This window comes from Pleurodeles waltl, chromosome 5 (genome assembly GCF_031143425.1).
Source record: "Pleurodeles waltl isolate 20211129_DDA chromosome 5, aPleWal1.hap1.20221129, whole genome shotgun sequence".
In the NCBI taxonomy this organism is placed as follows: Eukaryota; Metazoa; Chordata; class Amphibia; order Caudata; family Salamandridae; genus Pleurodeles; species Pleurodeles waltl.
The window spans coordinates 1856541745-1856560940 of NC_090444.1; the positions used below are offsets into that span (position 1 = coordinate 1856541745).

At 46.2% G+C, this 19196-nt stretch overlaps 1 protein-coding gene across 1 annotated transcript in view; it reads left to right on the top strand.

Moving 5' to 3' along the window:
- LOC138296880 (solute carrier family 22 member 7-like) overlaps nucleotides 1-19196 on the top strand; it is a 255388-nt gene that overhangs the window by 26727 nt on the left and 209465 nt on the right. The window contains exons 2-3 of the mRNA XM_069236374.1: nucleotides 6184-6487; nucleotides 6560-6650. Coding sequence (XP_069092475.1) covers nucleotides 6201-6487; nucleotides 6560-6650 — 378 coding nt within the window. The 5' untranslated portion in view covers nucleotides 6184-6200. The remainder of the gene's footprint in view (nucleotides 1-6183; nucleotides 6488-6559; nucleotides 6651-19196) is intronic.

The window sequence follows — 19196 nt, forward strand, 5'->3', positions numbered from 1 at the left end:
AGCAGTAGGCTTAACTTCAGAGCGCTAGGTGTAAAGTATTTGTACCAACACACACAGTAACTTCATGTAAACACTACAAAATGACACAACACAAGTTTAGAAAAATAGGAAATATTTATCTAAACAAAAGAAGACCAAAACGACAAAAATCCGACATACACAAGTCAAGTTATGAATTTTTAAAGATTAAACTAAAATAATAGCTCTTAGAAACAAAAATGCTTCGATGAGATGTTAACACGGCCTCGTGACGGAGTCGTTCCCAACAAGCCGACACCAGCGGCGCCGGACACGGAGTAGTGTAGACCCCCAAGTACAGTAACTTTGGTGAAGAGTGAAAACAAGCCGATGCGCGAAGTCGGTGATCGCGGCATCTGTGCGAAATGTTGAATCCGTGCACTTCAAGCGTCGTCAGTCACGACGTGGTACAGCGACTTCCATGGAGTTGCGGACTTCAGCGGGGCTGCTACGGCGTCGGGCCTGCGAAGAGCGTCCCGTTCCAGCGAAAGTCACGGCATCGGGTGCAGGCGGCGTCACCGGATTCAGCAGCGGCGTCGGTCCGAAGTCGTCCGAAGTTGATTTCCTTGGATTCCACCAGCTTTCCTTTCAAGGGCCCAGGGACTGGATAGGGCACCACTTGTCGGGGCAGGAGTCTCTCCAGAGACTCCAGGTGCTGGCAGAGAGAAGTCTTTGCTGTCCCTGAGACTTCAAACAACAGGAGGCAAGCTCTAAATCAAGCCCTTGGAGATTTCTTCACAAGATGGAAGGCACACAAAGTCCAGTCTTTGCCCTCTTACTCTGGCAGAAGCAGCACTGCAGGAAAGCTCCACAAAGCACAGTCACAGGCAGGGCAGCACTTCTTCCTCAGCTATCAGCTCTTCTCCAGGCAGAGGTTCCTCTTGGTTCCAGAAGTGTTTCTAAAGTCTGTAGATTTGGGTGCCCTTCTTATACCCATTTTAGTCTTTGAAGTCACCTTTCTTCAAAGGGGACTCACACCTACTTGTGAAATCCTGCCTTGCCCAGGCAAGGCCTCAGACACACACCAGGGGGTTGGAGACGGCATTGTCAGAGGCAGGCACAGTCCTTTCAGATGAGAGTGACCACTCCACCCCTCCCTCCTAGCAGAGATGGCTAATCAGGAAATGCAGGTTACACCCCAGCCCCCTTTGTGTCACTGTCTAGTGCGAGGTGAAAAACAACCCAACTGTCAAACTGACCCAGACAGGGAATCCACAAACAAGGCAGAGTCACAAAATGGTTTAAGCAAGAAAATGCTCACTTTCTAAAAGTGGCATTTTCAAACGCACAATCTCAAAATCAACTTTACTAAAAGATGTATTTTTAAATTGTGAGTTCAGGGACCTCAAACTCCACATGTCTATCTACTCTCTAGGGGAATCTACACTTTAATCATATTTAAAGGTAGCCCCCATATTATCCTATGAGAGAGACAGGCCTTGCAACAGTGAAAAACGAAGTTGGCAGTATTTCACTGCCAGGACATATAAACCACATTACTATGGGGGTCATTCTGACCCCGGCGGTCTCAGACCGCCGGGGCCAGGGTCGGCGGGAGCACCGCCGACAGACCGGCGGTGCCCCGCAGGGCATTCTGACCGCGGCGGTTCGGCCGCGGTCAGACTAGGAAAACCGGCGGTCTCCCGCCGGTTTTCCGCTGCCCTACAGAATCCTCCATGGCGGTGGAGCGCGCTCCGCCGCCATGAGGATTCTGACACCCCCTACCGCCATCCTGACCCGCCAGGAACAGGATGGCGGTAGGGGGTGCTGCGGGGCCCCTGGGGGTCCCAAAAGGAATTTCAGTGTCTGCCTAGCAGACACTGAAATTTGCGACGGGTGCTACTGCACCCGTCGCACTCCAGCAACTCCGCCGGCTCCATTCGGAGCCGGCTTCATTGTTGCTGGGTCTTTCCCGCTGTGCTGGCGGGCGGCCTTTTGGCGGTCGCCCGCCAGCACAGCGGGAAAGCCAGAATGGCCGCCGTGGTCTTGTGACCGCGGTGCGGTCATTTGGCGGTAACCGCATGGCGGGCGGCGACCGCCGCCCGCCGCGGTTAGAATCACCGCCAATATGTCCTACCTTATCCATACACTGCACCCTGCCATTGGGGCTACCTAGGGCCTACCGTAGGGGTGCCTTACATGTAAGAAAAGGGAAGGTTTAGGTCTGGAAAGTGGGTACATTTGCCAAGTCAAATTTACAGTTAACACTGCGCACACAGACACTGCAATGGCAGGTCTGAGACATGATTACAGAGCTACTTATGTGGGTGGCACAACCAGTGCTGCAGGCCCACTAGTAGCATTTGATTTACAGGCCCTGGCACCTCTAGTGCACCTTACTAGGGACTTACTAGTAAATCAAATATGCCAATCATGGATAAACCAATTGCATACAATTTACACAGAGAGCATATGCACTTTAGCACTGGTTAGCAGTGGTAAACTAAGCTCGACCCAAGCAATTTGTCAAGTGCTAGACAACAGTAAACCTTTCCTCGATGAAAATTTGGACAACGCCAACAAAGTAATTGGCAGCTGGATTACCAGGGTCTTAAAATCAAACAATGCCTTTCACTAAGTAGGCGTCTCTCAGCCATGAAGAAAAAATTCAAACATCTTGAACAATTATGGTGAAAATCCTTTGAGCTGAGATGTAAATAAAACTATCTAGCAGCTTCAAAAACTTACAACCATTCAATTAGACAAACATGTGGAGAAGTTTTTGCAGAAAGCAACCAATACCTTGAGAGAAATTTTCTCTGTAGTTAAGTCATTAACCTCATTATGCTCAGTCTGTTCTGTCATCTCACCTTCAGTCGAAAGATGCAACAATTTGTCATTTTTCTGTACCACAAAACTAAGCAATATTTATTCCACAATTCTGGCCGAAGAGAGAAAAGTTCCACACCTGAGTTCTTGGTTTATCATTTCTGATTAAACCTTCCAGCTTCTGAAATTTGATGTTATCAAAGTGGTCAACATAGCCTCTGTCTGCTCTTTTGGCAAAACTGGTTCTCCTCTAGATCCTGCATCCCCACATATTTTGGAGCATGGTGTTGGCTTTCATTATTCTAATGAGACTACTGGATTTTGAGCTACAGAATCGCCTGTGATGTGGGAGACTGAGTCTAACCCACTACAGGTGACACCTGTCGCTCCAATCCGGGTTCTGCTCCAATCCGGGTTCTGCTCCGGCTAACTAGCAGCGCCTCATCTCTACCCAAGGGCAGGGATGATTGAGCAGCCAAGCGCATGACATAACTGGTTTCTCAGGGAAGCAGGGATTACTCAGGTCTCATCCGTTTCTCTCAGTTACATTAGTCTCACATACACCATGACAAAGAGAGGTAGTATATATTTCATTAATGCTTTAATAAAGCCACTGGATCTTAGATATCAAAGCGTGGACTGCAATAACCAGGATGATACATCATGACAAGATTACAATTGTGACAAGGAGAGTAAAACTTAAAAATAATGCTACTATATTGTCACTAGAGTCAACAGACTAATTCCTACCTAGGCTGTGATAGAGCACAGCGTGTGAAGCTCTAATTCTGCCCTTCAGGTTCCCCTGGGAAGACATAATCCCCCATACCCGAGAAAAATGCCTGAAGTCTGCAATACAGCTGCAGCAAAGCATTCGGCAATCAGCAAACAGTCGTGGTTCTCTGGCTGGAATCTCTCTCTAACATGTAAGGGACAGGAAAGTGTTTTTACAATAAAATAGCTGGTGTGCTAAGAAAATGTCCCTACGTAAGGATGTGTATTTTCTATGAATGCCAGAGACTAAACTTATACCACGTTCACCGGCAATGTAGCCTTCAAAGAAGCACAGAGTGAGCAAGAATATCCTGTTTGAGAACAGAGTGCTGGCCTAGGCAAAAATAGTCAGATAGAGAGAAAATAAAACAAGACCATAAAACTGGCTACTGTAACAATAATAAAGCAAGGCCAAATAAAAGACATCTAGGTTAAAGTGCACAGAGGCAGGCCTGGTATGTTAAACTAACGTGCATGGAGCTATAACTAAAATGGCGACACACACCGGACAGTAGGGTTGGTTGATGCCATTTCTTTTTGCCTGCAAAAAACTCTACCAACCTACCCTCAATGTCTCTGGTCACCAAAAGCCTCATTCATTTTCAGCATCAAGTGTGGTATTACCACATTCAGTAAACAGCACTCATTCGGTATTTAAAACACAAACCAAACACTGATTCAATGGAAACTCAGACTTACCACTCAGACTTACCAACCACTTACCAACTTCTGACACACAGTTTTGGCTCTCATCACACAGTCACCTGGTAACGAACCAATGTCACACAGTGGCAGGGAAAAATAGCTGAAAACCACTGTAACAGTGCTTTTCAGCTCATTTTCAGAGCTTTTCAACTGCCGATGTCCATTAATGGGTGTGAAAGCACCCCAGGACATCGGCAAAAGCCTCAGAACGTTTTGGAGTTTTTTTAGGGGAGAGGGTGTGGGGCCAGGTTGGGGGCAAAAGTGCCTCTTAGGCAGTTCTCACCGCAAGGCCCTGTCCCCTCGAAGGCCCTGCCAACTCCTCGTACTGTGAGATTTTTGTTGAAGTTGGCACTGTTATTCAGTGTTATTCATTCCACATGTCAGTTACTGAAGCCCACGGAATTGGCATTTTGCCAAATGTGCAGTTTTGGTATTTTTACCACTGTACTCGTAATTGAGGCCTAAATCTTGATTCTGGCCAAATCACCAAGGACCTGATTTAGAGTTTGGCAGAGGGATTACTCACTTACAACAGTGACGGAAACCCCGTCCTCCGAAATATAAATTCCATTATATCCTATGGGATTTATATTTCAGTGGATGTGATATCCGTCACCGTTGTGACGGAGTAACCCCTCCACCAAACTCAAAATCAAGCCCTTAATCTCCCTGTGCCTACAAAACAATGAATGTATCCTTGTGTGATGTAACTGGTGCTCATGTAAAGCGCTCAGATACCTTTGGGTCGAGTTCGGGTTACATAAAACCACAAAAATAAAAAATTGAGGAGTAGGATAGGGTGAGAGATACAATCCAAGCAGGAGAAAACAAGACTAACAAAGGGCGGGAGAGGCAGTGACTAAGAAAGCGAGCCCAGGGTGAGAAAGGGAGCACAGGAGAGTGATGGACAGCACAGAGAGCAAGTGAGTGCAGGGTGTCTTCATCTCAATGATTCTACCCAGGCATACCTTTTGATGCACAAGTTAACATCCCATTGGGCAGTCATCAAAAATTAAGCATTTGTGTCACGAGAAGTGCTACTTTTTTAGCCCCAACCAATGCGAAATGCATAACTGCACAAATCAAAACTAAAATCCCCTTTCTGCAATTTGTTTGCAGCTTTCACAGGTGTTTACGCAGTCAGCTATTGCTGTCACTAGCCAGACTAAATAAATATTAGCCTGACTGCCTCTACTTTCACTGACTGTACCAGGATGGACACTGTATGTACAAACTAGGCAGACCCCTAGTGTGCTTAAGTGAGATGTCAAATTTGAGGAAGAAAATAGATTCAAAAGATAAATATATAAATTAGGGTATCAGTTCCATGGTTCAGTATAAGCCCACCTCAGCTACTGGACAGTCTCCATTCATGACTAATGGCTTCTCGACCCAGTGCCTCTCCGAGTTATCTTCAAGCCAGGTCCTCCTCAGCTAGAGTATCTCCCTCTCTCTGAAGTGTCCACACCTGCCCTCATTTACTAGCTGCTCCGGTTGCACTGCATTCCTCTACTTACACTTGGTAGCTGTCCCCTCCCATGAAGCCAGTTCATTCTCCACAGCCAGCAGACGTCTGTGGGGTGCTCAGTAACACTTGCATACTGCCTTCTTTCCACTGCACCCTGCTCACCCCAGCTCTGCAGCATTTCCACTCCCAGTCTGCTGTCACTAGATTACCCTATCTGCAAGTCTCCTTTTGCCTCAGCTTCCCTGGTCACCACAGGGCCCATTCATCTAGCTTAACTCATTTCTGTCTAAACTCTAACTCATCATCCAACACACACAGTTCTCTCAGCTCCACAGTTGGGTGCCACTCAGGATGAAGTTATCTTACCTTTAACCTCTCTAACATAGTGGGAGGCTGGTAGAAATAAACCTCTATCCCTTTGTTTCACCTTTTTTTCCTCCACTCTACAGAGGAAGTTCTGCTCGGGATGAAATTTGAAGAACTCTTACTGGATGCCGGGGGCTTTGGAAGGTTCCAAGTCTTCACTTTGCTTCTCCTGGCCATTCCGCGGACTACCATCCCTCTACACTTCCTGCTGAACAATTTCCTGGCAGTGGTACCTCCACATCGGTGTGCCCTCCCTGACTTGGAAGGGTTTGGGAACCTCACAGAGGAAGAACTGCTCCTCATCAGCATCCCCAGGGAGCCTGATGGGACCTTCAGCTCATGCAGGATGTATGGAGAGCCCCAGTGGCACCTGCTGGAGAACTACACATGGGGTCCACCCAACAATTCCACCTGGAGACCATCCAAAATCTCCACCTGGGAGACACCCGGTGCCTCCACTTGTGGACCACCGAATGCATTCACCGTGCAGAGCTGTCAGCATGGCTGGACCTATGACCATTCCCAGTTCACCTCCACAATAGCCACTCAGGTAAGAGCTGATTAAATGCCAACAATTGTCATACAACCATCCACATTCTCCTGCATTGCACTGAAGATAGGAAATGACCTTCCTCAACACATCAGACCCTCCCCCTCACTTCTTGAGTTCCACAAGAAGTTGAAGGCCTGGCTCTTCAGATAAGCACTTTGGGACCAAACACCTACACACCTTGCTCAAGGGCCTCAATATCCTTTGGGGTGATTGGTGCTCTATACAAATCAACATAAAATGACCTAACCAGACAGAAGGTTTGAACCTTAAAAAACAGCCAGGATAAAAATGATACACATTTAAAACGTATTATTATATGCAATTGAAAGCACTGCAATGACAACTGAAATACAAATGTTAATCAGGATCAAAGATTCCACCTTGAGATGGAACAGTGTCGGCACCAGATGTAATATTTTAGCAGAGCAATTATGAACTATACAAAAGCCAGTGAGGAGGTGGCCAAGAGTGACATTGTGCTCAAAGGAATGAGAGTCACTCCAAATGAGAGAGACAGTGCTACAAATAGTGAGTAATATACTCAGCGAGAGTATGCTTTGAGGAGGGTCAGTAATAGCAAAAGAGTGAGAAGGTGGACCTATGACTGGGAGTCACAGTCTGAGATTGAGGTTGTGCAGCTAGGAGTGAAACTCACAAGTGATGAGTGAGACTCTTGTCCAAAGTTGTGAGGATACCAACTAGTGACATTGTGGTGCATGTTTGAGAGTTTCACTTCCTGAGTAAGACTGTGCTCCATAGATGTGAGTCCCAGTGAGTGAGAATGTGAGTCAAGGAGGGAATCCCACATTGAATGAGAGACAACAGCCATAGCACTAGGGCTCACAACCAATCTATGAGCTCAAGCCCAAAGTGTGGAACTGTTGTAAGATGTGAGGCTTGAACCCCAGTAGTACGATGTATTTGAGATTTGTACTGCCAGGGGCAGTTACTGATATGATTTGTGGAGTGATATACATTCAGGATTAAGTTTGTTTGCCATATCAAGTATAAAAGGAGGAGATAGAGACAAATACAGAGAACTCTGGAGATGTGCCTTATTATTTAATAGTGAAGCAGTGTGTATTAGTAGTTAGACTATGCTAGCAGCAATTATCTGCAAGCATGCATGAACAGTTGGTGCCTGGGTTCACTGCACTGGTAAAGTGTGCAAGAACTTAATATTCTGCAATTGTACACTAATAGTTACTATTCTAGAAGGTAATACTTTGGAGGTCTGTCCCAGTTAAGAACTTAGAGGTATGCAACAAATGTAAATACTCATGAGGACATTAGTAGTATTTGATACTCTGGAGAAGGTAGCTGGTAGCTCATATTTTGAGGGTATACACCAGTGGTTTGCTCCAGAATATCATGATATTGTTATACTCTGGAGGACTAGCATCTTAGAGACATAGGTAAGTAGTTAATGCCCTGGAAAATGCTCTATTAGTTAAAAGTAGCAGCTAATGCCTTAACTGTGTGCAGTCTAGTAAAGAAAACAAGATGTGCTGAAATAATTAACACTGTGGATGGTATGAGTTAATTGTATCCACTGGAAGTTAATATGAAGGTGTGTGGGAGTACTTAATACTGTGCAGGAATGTGCTAGTACTATTTTGTACTCTGGTGTTGTGACTAAATATTACTAACAAGATGAGTACTAGTGGGTAATAGCTTTGGACAATGTGGTAGCAGTTAATATTCTGAAGGTGTCGATAAACAGTGGATACCATTGAGAAGTCTGCCAATATTTAATCAGCTAGATGTGTGTTTTAGTATTTACATGCAAACTATTCACTATTGTTCAGGAAACATGTGCTAGTGTTTAATACTCAGAAAGTGTGTACCAGCAGATGATACTCTAGAAGTATGTGGTAGCAGGTAAGCCTCTGGAAGGGTGGTTTGTACCTACTACCTTGAAGGACTGCGCTAGTGGTCAATATTCTAAATGAGTGCACTAACAGTTAATGCACTACACATATGTGCTACTAGTTAATACTCTGCAGGAATGTGCTAGCAGTGCATGTTCTGAAGGTGCATGCTACAAGGTAATGCTCCAGAGGTGTGAGGGAGTAGTTAATAATTTGCAGGGATGTGCTAGCAATGCACGTTCTAAAGGTACATTCTACAAGTTAATATTCTAAAGGTGTGAGTGAGTAGTTAATACTCTGCAGGAGTGTGCTACTAGTGGGTGTTCTGAAGGTGCTTGCTACTATTTAATACTCTAGAGGTGTGAGTGAATAGTTAATAATCTGCAGGAGTGTGCTAGAAGTGCATGTTCTCAAGTTGCAGCTACAAGTTAGTAGTCTAACTGTGTGAGTGAGTATTTAATACTCTGCAAGAGTGTGCTAGCAGTGGATGTTCTGATGGTGCATGCAACTATTTAATATTCTAGGTGTAAGTTAGTAAGAATTACTCTGCAGGAGTGTGCTAGCAGTGGATGTGCTGAAGGTGCATGCTACTAGTTAATACAATAGAGGTGTGAGTGAGTAGTTAATACGCTGTAGGAGTGTGCTAGCAGTGCACCTTCTGAAGGCATATGCTACAAGGTAATACTCTAGGTGTGAATCAGTAGGTAATAATCTGCAGGAGTGTGCTAGCAGTGGACGTTCTGAAAATGCATGCTACTATTAAATATTGTAGAGGAGTGAGTAGTTATTACTCTGCTGGAGTGTGCTATAAGTGCATGTTATGAAGGTGCATGCTGCAAGTTAACACTCTAGAGGTGTGAGTGAGAGGTTAATTCTCTGTAGGTGAGTAGTTAATTCTCTGTAGGAGTGTGCTAGCAGTGCATGTTCTGAAGGTGCATGCTACTATTTCATACTTTAGAGGTTTGAGTGAGTGGTTAATACTCTCCAGGGATGCACTAACCATACAGGTTCTGAATGTGCATGCTACTAGTTAATACTCTAGAGGTTTGCGTGACTAGTTATTACTCTGCAGGGATGCTCTAGCAGTGGGTCTTCTGAAGGTGTATGGTACAAGGTAATGATATAGAGTTTTGAGTGAGTGGTTAATACTCTGCTGTAGTGTGCTAGAAGTGAACGTTCTGAAGGTGCATGCTACTATTTAACACTCTAGCTGTGTGAATGAGCAATTAATACTTTGCAGAAGCATAGTAGCAGTGCACATTTTGAAGGTGAATTCTAGTTTATACTCTAGAGATGCAAATGAGTAGTTAGTACTCTGCAAGAATGTGTTAGCAGTGAACATTCTGAAGGTACATGCTACTATTTAATACTCTAGAGGTATGAGTGAATAGTTAATACTCTGCAGAAGTGTGCTTGCAGTCGGCATTCTGAAGGTGCATTCTACTATTTAATACTCTAGAGAAAAGAATGAACAGTGAATACTCTGCAGGGATTTTCTAGAAGAGAGCATTCTGAAAGGGCATGCTATTATTTAATACTCTAGAGCTGTGAGTGAGCAATTAGTACTCTGCAGGGATGTCATAGCAGTGCATTTTCTAAAGGTGCATGCTACAAGTTAATACTCTAGAGGAGTGAGGTAGTAGTTAATACTGTGCAGGAGTGTGCTATCAGTGGCCGTTCTGAAGGTTCATGCTACTATATAATACTCTAGAGGTGTGAGTGAGTAGTTAATAATCTGCAGGAGTTTGCTAGCAGTGCATGTTCTCAAGATGAAGCCACACGTTAGAGCTGTGAGTGACTAGTTAATACTCTGCAGGAGTGTGCTGGCAGTTGACATTCTAAAGGTGCATGCTACTATTAAATATTCTATGTGTGAGTGTATAGATAATACTCTGCAGGAGGGTGCTAGCAGCGCATGTTATGAAGGTGCATGGTACAAGTTAATACTCTAGAGGTGTAAGTGAATAGCTAATACTCTGCTGGGATGTGCTAGAAGTAAACATTCTGAAGGTGTACGCTACTATTTAATACTCTAAGGGCCAGATGTAGCAAAGGTTTTTACCCATTCTGTGTCTATGGGAAAAAGTGTTCGTACATATGGCCCTAATTGTGTGAGAGAGCAGTTAATACACTGCAGCAGTGTGCTAGCAGTGCATTTTCTGAAGGTGCATGCTACAAATTAATACTCTAGAGGTGTAAGTGAGTAGTTTATATTCTGAAGAAGTGTGCTAGCAGTGGGCGTTCTGAAGGTGCATGCTACTATTTAATACTCTAGAGGCGTGAGTACTTAATAATCCGCAGGAGTGTGCTAGCAGTGCATGTTCTCAAGTTACAGCTTTAATTCAATGCTCCAGAGGTGTGAGTGAGTAGTCAATACTCTGCAGTAGTGTACTAGCAGAGGATGTTCTGAAGGTGCATACTACTATTTAATACTCTAGAGGTATGAGTGAGTGGTTAATACTTTATAGGGATGTGCTAGCAATCAATATTGTGAAGGTGCATGCTACTTTTTAATACTCTAGATGTTTGAGTGAGTAGACAACAATCTGCAGGAGTGTGCTAGCAGTGCATGTTCTCAAGTTACTGCTACAAGTCAATACTCTAGATGTGTGAATGAGTAGTTAGTACTCTGCAGGAGTGTGCTAGCAGTGGACGTTCTGAAGGTGCATGCTACTATGTAATGCTCTAGTGGTTGGAGTGAGTAGGTAATACTCTGCAGGAGTGTGCTAGTAGTGCATGTTCTTAAGGCGCATGCTACAAGGTAATACTCTAGAGGTGTGAGTGAGTAGTTAAATCTCTACAGTAGTGTGCCAGCAGTACAGATTCTGAAGGTTCATGCTTCTATTTAATACACTAGAGGTGTGAGTGAATAGTTAATACTCTGCCAGAGTGTTCTAGCAGTGCACGTTCTGAAGGTGCATGCTACTATTTATTATTCTAGAGGTGTGAGTGAGTAGTTAATACTCTGCAGAAGTGTACTAGCAGTGGTCGTTCTGAAGGTGCATGCTGCAATTAATACTTGTAGGAATCTGGCCTGGTATTGGAAGTGCTTATCCCACCGCTGGAACACCAATGTAGGAAGCTGGCCTGAGTGTGGAGGGTACCTAACGTACTTACATCTTTTACCAGGTCCACCTATACCCTATTAGTGAAATGTAGGCAGTGTCTAGAAGCCAGGCTCTCTAGAGGTAGCTGTGGATGAGCAGCCAAGGTTTATCTAGGAGACATGCAAAGCTCATCAATACCATTGTAGTCGCACAGCACTTGCACACATGGAAGAATACACTCAGTTTCACAAAAATAAAGGTACTTTATTAAGGTAACACCACACCAAAATTATTATAGAGGTAATACTCCCTTAGGAGGTAAGTAATACACAGGTTATGTACACTAGTTGTCAGAAATAGGCATAAGAAGAGTTAGAAAACAGTGCAAATAGTGTAAAACACAATAGAGAATAGTGCACCTAGGGGGAGCACAAACTATATACTAAAAAAATGGAATTCAAGAGGGTCACCCCCACCCAGGTAAGTGGAGTGTATAGAGGGTCGCTGGGGGTACCAGGAAAGCACAAAGGTAAGTAACACAACACCCCCCAGGAAGCAGAAAAGCAGGAGTAAATTACTAGAATTTCCCCAGAAACCCAACTTAGAAGAAAATAAGAGAATTGCAAAACCCAGAGATGACTGCAAGAAACCAACAATGGATTCCTGAAGAGGAGGACCTGTGGAAAAAGGGGACCAAATCCAGAAGACACAGCAGAGTCCAGTAGGGGCAGGAGCCCCTACCCACCAAGCTGAGGTTTGCAGGAGTTTGTCTGCAGTGCAAAAGAAAAGTCAGCACTGCAGCCCTGGAGTCAGAGTTGAGTTTCTGGAGGATGCATGTGTGTCCCATGCCAGAAGGAAGATTGCAATCAGGTTTATATGTCCAGATCCAACCAACAAGCCTTGGCACAGGCAAAGTTTGCTGCTGGCAGAAAGTGGTGATGCAGGGGACCAGCAAGGCCCAGGAGAACTCAACCCAGAAGAGAGAGTCAGAGGGGGCCCTCAGCGTTGCAGAGAGCCCACAAAAGCATAGCACGACGTACAGGAGTCCCACAGGATAGGGACATAGGCGCAAATGGAGTCCACACAGCACTACTAAAAGGAGTTCCATGCCGCAGGTGAGTCACTCAGGGAGCTGTGCATCGTTGGAAGGAGTGCTGGGGGCTGGAGCTACAAAAAGACTGAAGACCTCTTGGAAGAAGTGCAGAGCATAGGGGTACTGTCCTACATGGGAAGGCAAGGGCTTACCTCCACCAAAGTTGGACAGCTGGCAGAGAGGACCACCTAAGGGCCACTTCCAACCACCACCTGTGCAGGATCCTTGCAGCTCAGCAGGAGAGGGGATCCAGGCAGCCGGTCATCGTTGCTGTTGGTGCTTGCAGATGCAGGGGAGTGACTCTTTCATTCCAAGGGAGATTGCTTCTTCTTTCCTGTGCAGACTGAAGACAGGCTGTCCTCAGAGGATGCACGACCAGGGAAATGTTGCAAAAGCTGGCAGGAGCCGGAAAAACAATGTTTCAGGCAAAATCTTCGTCTTTGTTGCAGATTGTTGGGTCCTGGAGAGTCCAGATGCAGTTTCTTTGGTAAGAAGTCAAAGTAAGGGATGCAGAGGAATGGTACTGGAATCTTGCAAGGCGAATCTGAGGACCACCCAAAGGAAGACCATAGATAGCCCTGAAAGAGGGATTGGTCACCTAGCTGGGTTACCACCTATCAGGAGGGGGATCTGACGTCACCTGCCTGGCCTGTCCACTCAGCTGTGTAGGAGGCTGGCCTGGTTTGTAGTGGGTACCTAAGGTACTTACAACTTATACCAGGTTCAGTTATCCCCTATTAGTGAAATGTAGACAGTGCCTAGAAGCCAGGCTGTCTAGCGGTTGTGTGGATGAGCAGCCAAGGCTAGGAGACATGGAAAGCTCTTTCAATACCACTGTAGTCACACAGTACTCACACACATGAAGAAAATACTCAGTGTTACAAACATAAAGGTACTTTATTTTGGTGACACTAATGCCAAAAATACCTTAGAGACTATACTCACTTAGGAGGTAAGTAATACACACAGTATATACACTAGAATGGAGAAATAGCTGTAAAACAGTTAGAAAACAGTGCAAATAATGAAAATCACAATAGTTAGAAATGGACCTGGGGGAACACAAACCATATACTAAAATAGTAGAATGTGAAAGTCGGTTTCCCACCTAGGGAAGTGTAGTGTGTAGAGGGGCACTGGGAGTATTAGAAAACACCAAAGGTAAGTAATATAACCCACCCCAGAGCCCAGGAAAGCAGGAGTAACTCACAGTAACTTTCCTAGAACCCACAAGAACATGTGATAGAAGATTTAGCAAGAACCAGAAGGGACTGCAAGACCCCAAAAATGGAGTCCTGGACCTGAAGACCTGTGGAAGAAGGGGACCAAGTCCAAGAAGCACTGAAGAGTCCAGGGAGAACAGGAGCCCCTGCTAACCCAGATGAAGGTGTAAAAAAAGAACCACCAGTGAAGAAGAACAGTCTGTACTGCACCCATGGAGACAAATGCAGGTTCCTGGTTGGTGCATATGATGTATGTCCCACGCCGGATGGATGATTGCAGTCTGATTTGCTTCAGTCCACCACCTGTGTTGCTGGATCCACACACTTCTTCAGGAGAGCGGACCCAAGCCACTGGTCGTCGCTGCAGAGGGGTGCCTGCTGAAGCAGGGAAGTGACTCCTTCACTTCACAGGAGATTCCTTCATTCTTCTGGTGCAGGCTGAAGACTGTCTGTCCTCTGAGGATGCATGACTGGGAATCAGTTGCAGTTGCTGACAGAAGCTGAAGATACAATGTTGCAGAAGTTGTCTTTGCTTCTTTGTTGCAGTTATAGAGTTCCTGGAGGGTCCAGATGCAGTTTCTTTGGTAAGAAGGTGAAGTAAAGGATGCAGAGGATTCCTGCTGGAGTCTTGCAATCCGAATCTGAAGAACAACCCAAAAGGGAGACCCTAAATGGCACAGAAAGGGGGATTGGTCAGCTAACAGGTAAGCACCTATCAGAGGAGGGCTCTGACATCATCTGCTGGCACTGGCCACTCAGATGCTCCCAGAGTGCCCTGCCAAGTTGGAATCCAGGATGGCAAAATCCAGAGACACTCTGGAGGAGCTCTGAGCACCACCCCTGGGGTGGTGATGGACAGGGGAATGGTCACTCCCCTTTCCTTTGTCCAGTTTCGTGCCAGAGCAGGGACTGTGGGTCCATGAACTGGTGTAGACTGGATTATGCAAGGAGGGCACCACCTGTGCCCTTCAAAGCATTTCCAGAGGCTCTGGGAGGCTACCCCTCCCATGCCTGTAACACCTATTTCCAAGGGGAGAGGGTGTAACATCCCTCTCCCAAAGGAAATCCTTTGTTCTGCCTTCTTGGGCTTGATCTGCTGAAGCAACAGGAGGGCAGAAACCTGTCTGTGACGTGGCAGCAGGTGGGGCTGCCTGGACAATTTCAGAAGACTGTAATGGTCCTCTAAGGAGCCCTCAGAGTGCGTGAATCATACAACCAATGCTTGCAAAAGCCTTGGGGTATGATTCCAACATGTTTGATACCAAGCATGGCCATGTTTGGAGTTACCATTGTGCAGCTGTAAATAGGTAGTGACCTATGTAGAGTGCATGTGTAAAATGGCCTCCCCGCACTCACGAAGTCCGGGAAATTGGTCCTGGATGACGTGGGGGCACCTCTTCTAGTGCAGGGGTGCCCTCATATACAGGTGCTCTGGACCCAGCCTTCAGGGTTTGAAGTCCTGGAATATGGGTGACTTTTACGTGACCTGGTGCAGTGTGAATGGCAGTGAAAGGGTGCATGCTCCATTTCGCACAGGCTGCACTGGCAGTCCTGTCGAAGCCTTTGCATTGGCTCCCTATGGGTGGCAAAAAAATGCTGCAGCCCATAGGGATCCCCTGGAACCCCCAATGTCCTGGGTACCTAGGTACTATATACTAGGGACTTATAAAGGGGCACCAGTATGCCAATTATGAGTGGAATACTGTGTTAACAGTATCCAACAACCATATTTAGGGGGAGAGAGCATAACTACTGGAGTCCTGGTTAGCAGGATTCCAGTAGACACAATCAAACACACTGATAAACAGACCACAAATTGGGGTAACCATGCTAGAAAGAGGCTACTTTCCTACAAGATGCTCCCAGAGTTCCCTGCAACATTGGATTCAAGGTGGCAGAACCCAGGAACCCTCTGGAGGAGTTCTGGGCACCACCCCTGGGGTGGTGGTGGACAGGGGAGTGGTCACTCCCCTTTCCATTGTCCAGTTTCGTGCCAGAGCAGGGACTGCAGGTCCCTGAACCAATGTAGACTTGTTTATGCACAGAGGACACCAAATGTGCCCTTCAAAGCATACTAGTGGCTTGGAGAGGCTACCCCTCCCAAGCCATGTAACACCTATTTCCAAAGGGAGAGGGTGTAACACACCTCCCCCAAAGGAAATCCTTTGTTCTGCCTTCCTGGGCTTGAGCTGCTCAAGCAACAGTAGGGCAGAAACCTGTCTGTAGGGTGGCAGCAGCTGGGGCTGCCTGGAAAACCTCTGAAGGCTGTGGAAGCAATGCTGGGGTTCCTCTAAGGAGCCCCAAGAGTGCATGGAATCATACAACCAATACTTGCAAACATGTTTGATACCAAACATGCCTAGGTTTGGAGTTACCATTATGTAGCTGGGCATAGGTAGTGACCTATGTCCAGTACATGTGTAAAATGGCATCCCCGCACTCACAAAGTCTAGGAAAGTGGGTCTGGAGTTTGTGGGGGCACCTCTGCTACTGAAGGGGTGCCCTCACATACAGGTACATTCACCCTGCCCTCTGGGACGAGAGGGCCTACCATAGGGGTGACTTATACTAACCTGGTGTAGTGAACTATAGTGAAAATGGGTGCATGCACCCGGTTCACGCAGACTGCAATGGCAGGCCTGCAGAACCCTTTTCTTGGGCTCCCTATCGGTGGCAGAATTACTGCTGCAGCCCAAAGGGATCCCCTGGAACCCCAAAGGCCTGGGTACCTAAGTACCAAATACTAGGAACTTACATGGGGGCACCAGTATGCCGATTGTGGGATGAAATACAGAGTTTTGGGAGAGGAAGCATACTCACTGGGGTCCTGGTCAGCAGGATCCCAGTGAACACAGTCAAACACACTGACATCAGGCAGAAAAGGGAGTCACCATGCAAGAAAAAGTGTACTTTCCTACAATACTCTAGAAGAGTGAGTGAGTAGTTAATAGTCTGCTGGAGCGTGCTAGCAGTACAGGTTCTGAAGGTGCATGCTACTAGTTGGTACTCTAGAGGTGTGGATGAGTCATTCATACTCCTCTGGAACATGCTAGCAGTGCACGTTCTGAAGATGCATGCTGGACGTTTATAACCTGGAGGTGTTGGTGAGTAGTTAACAGTACCATTATGTACTAATAGTAGTTACTGTGCAGAAATGTGCTAGTAGCTAATACTTGTGAGGTTGGGACTCACGAGACGTGCACTTGACTGCATTCTGACGGTATGGGTGAATAGTTGCCACTACCAAGGCAAGCACTAGGAGTTAATACTCAGGACACACATGAACCATTGTGAATGCTCTTGAGGAGTGTACTAGTGCACTCCACATGAGGCATAGGCTATATCTCACCTTCACCATCCTCCACAGGAGATTCCTGTCCCAGATTTCAGGTGCCTGCTGCTTATTTAGCTATGGTCTTGCAGTGCAGTGGCCTCCTCCTTTCTCCTGTACCTCATTACAAGTTAAAGTGAGCACATCCCACAAGGCTTTCTGCTTTCACCTGCATCTCATCACAAGTTAAAGTTACACAGCACCCTAATGATTTGGTCAGACAGGACCAGCACACACATCTCATGAGGCCTTCTCCTTGCACCTGTACCTCATGACAAGTTAAAGTTACAAAGCACCCTAAACATGCAGCCAGAGAGAGGACCAGTAAACACATCTCATGAGACCTTCTCCTTGCACCTTTACCTCACGACAAGTTAAAGTTACAAAGCACCCTCAACATGCATTCAGAGAGTGTTGGAAAATGGGTTATTGGTAGGGCAGGTAGGTACCTACACCTAGCAACAAGCCACTAACCTCCACATAGGTACAGTTAGGTCTCAGTAAATTAATCCCAGCTCAACCCTTGGTAGCTTGGCAACGAGCGTCAAGGCTTAACTTAGGAGACAAAGTGTAAAGCATTCAAATATCACAAAACAGTAATTAAATAAAACACAGGAAACAGTTTAAAAATCCAAAACCAATTTATAAAAATAGTTGATATTTTTATCTTTAAAATGACACAAAAACGATTAAAATCGGTTCAGGGGAACCGGAGATATGAATTTTTAAAGAATTATTACTTTTCTAGCGCTTAGAAACAAATAGCGCCAATCGGGTCATCTGGTTGCACCTCGACCAGGGCAAAGTCAAACTTTCAGGCCGACCGCGATGGAGCCCTGCTCGGCTACAGGTCGCAGGAGGCCTCGGTTAAAAAGTTACCTTCTGACTTAGTCTTTATTTTGAAGTTTTTCTTCACCGGGACGAACCTGCCAGTTGAATCCGACCTCCTGGAGCCCTTGTCCGGATACGCGATGTGGGTTTCCTCGGTGGAGACTTTTACCTTCGGACTTAGTCGTTTTTTCGAGATGAAAATCCTTCGACCGGGGTAAACCTGGATCTTGATCCGACGTCCATGGAGCCCTTCTCGGATACGATGGCTGGGAGGTCCCGGTCAACTTTTTACGTTCGGACTTAGTCTCTTTTTTGGATGTTTTTCTTTACCGGGACAAACCACAAAGTCAGGCCAGGTCGCGGTTGAGGCAAGCCCGCTAGAATTTCGGCGGCGGGTCGGTCCCTCTCTGGAGCTTTTTTCCAAAAATTCTCAAATCTTTTCCAAACTTCTGGGGCTTCACCCAGATGTTCTTTTAAGGTTCTTTTGGGGTCCACAGCTCACCCCAAGGGTCCAGAAGTTCTGTGATGGTCCTTGGGGGGTGTGGACTTCAACTCCCAGAATGCATCTGGCGCAAACTCCTTTTTGGCCACTGGACAGTGGTCAGCTGGTCGCTTTCTTCAGGAGTTGGTGCAGGGGACTCTGGTTTAGCAATTTTTCACCTGTAGCAAACAGGGAGTCCCTCCTTGAACCAGTTGAAGCCAGGCAAAGTCCTTCTTGTGGTGAAGCCCAAGTGTGCAGCTGGTGCAGTCCTTCTGAGTGCAGGTTCCAGGTGCAGGCCAGGGGTCCAGCAGGGCAGTCCTTCTTCTCCTTAAGTTCTTTCTTCTTGCAATTTGGTGGGGATCTGAGGTGTGGGTGCAGGTCTGCCAGTTTTATCCTTGCTCCTGGGTGAAAAGCAGGGGGGCCCTGGTTCTCCAATCAGGGACAGGGTCGTCCCCCTGTGATGACCACTTCCTGGGAAGTGTGGCAAAAATCCATCCCAGAAGGCAACAGTCTCTAAAAATCCAACATGGATGAATCTGATTTTTGGAGGTTACATCTGGCTGAGCCCACCCACTGGTGTGGCTAAAAATCATAAACACACCCCTCTCCTGCCCTCTCCTAATCTAATCAAGGGGGCACCTAATTGTCTGGGGTTGCAGGATGTGG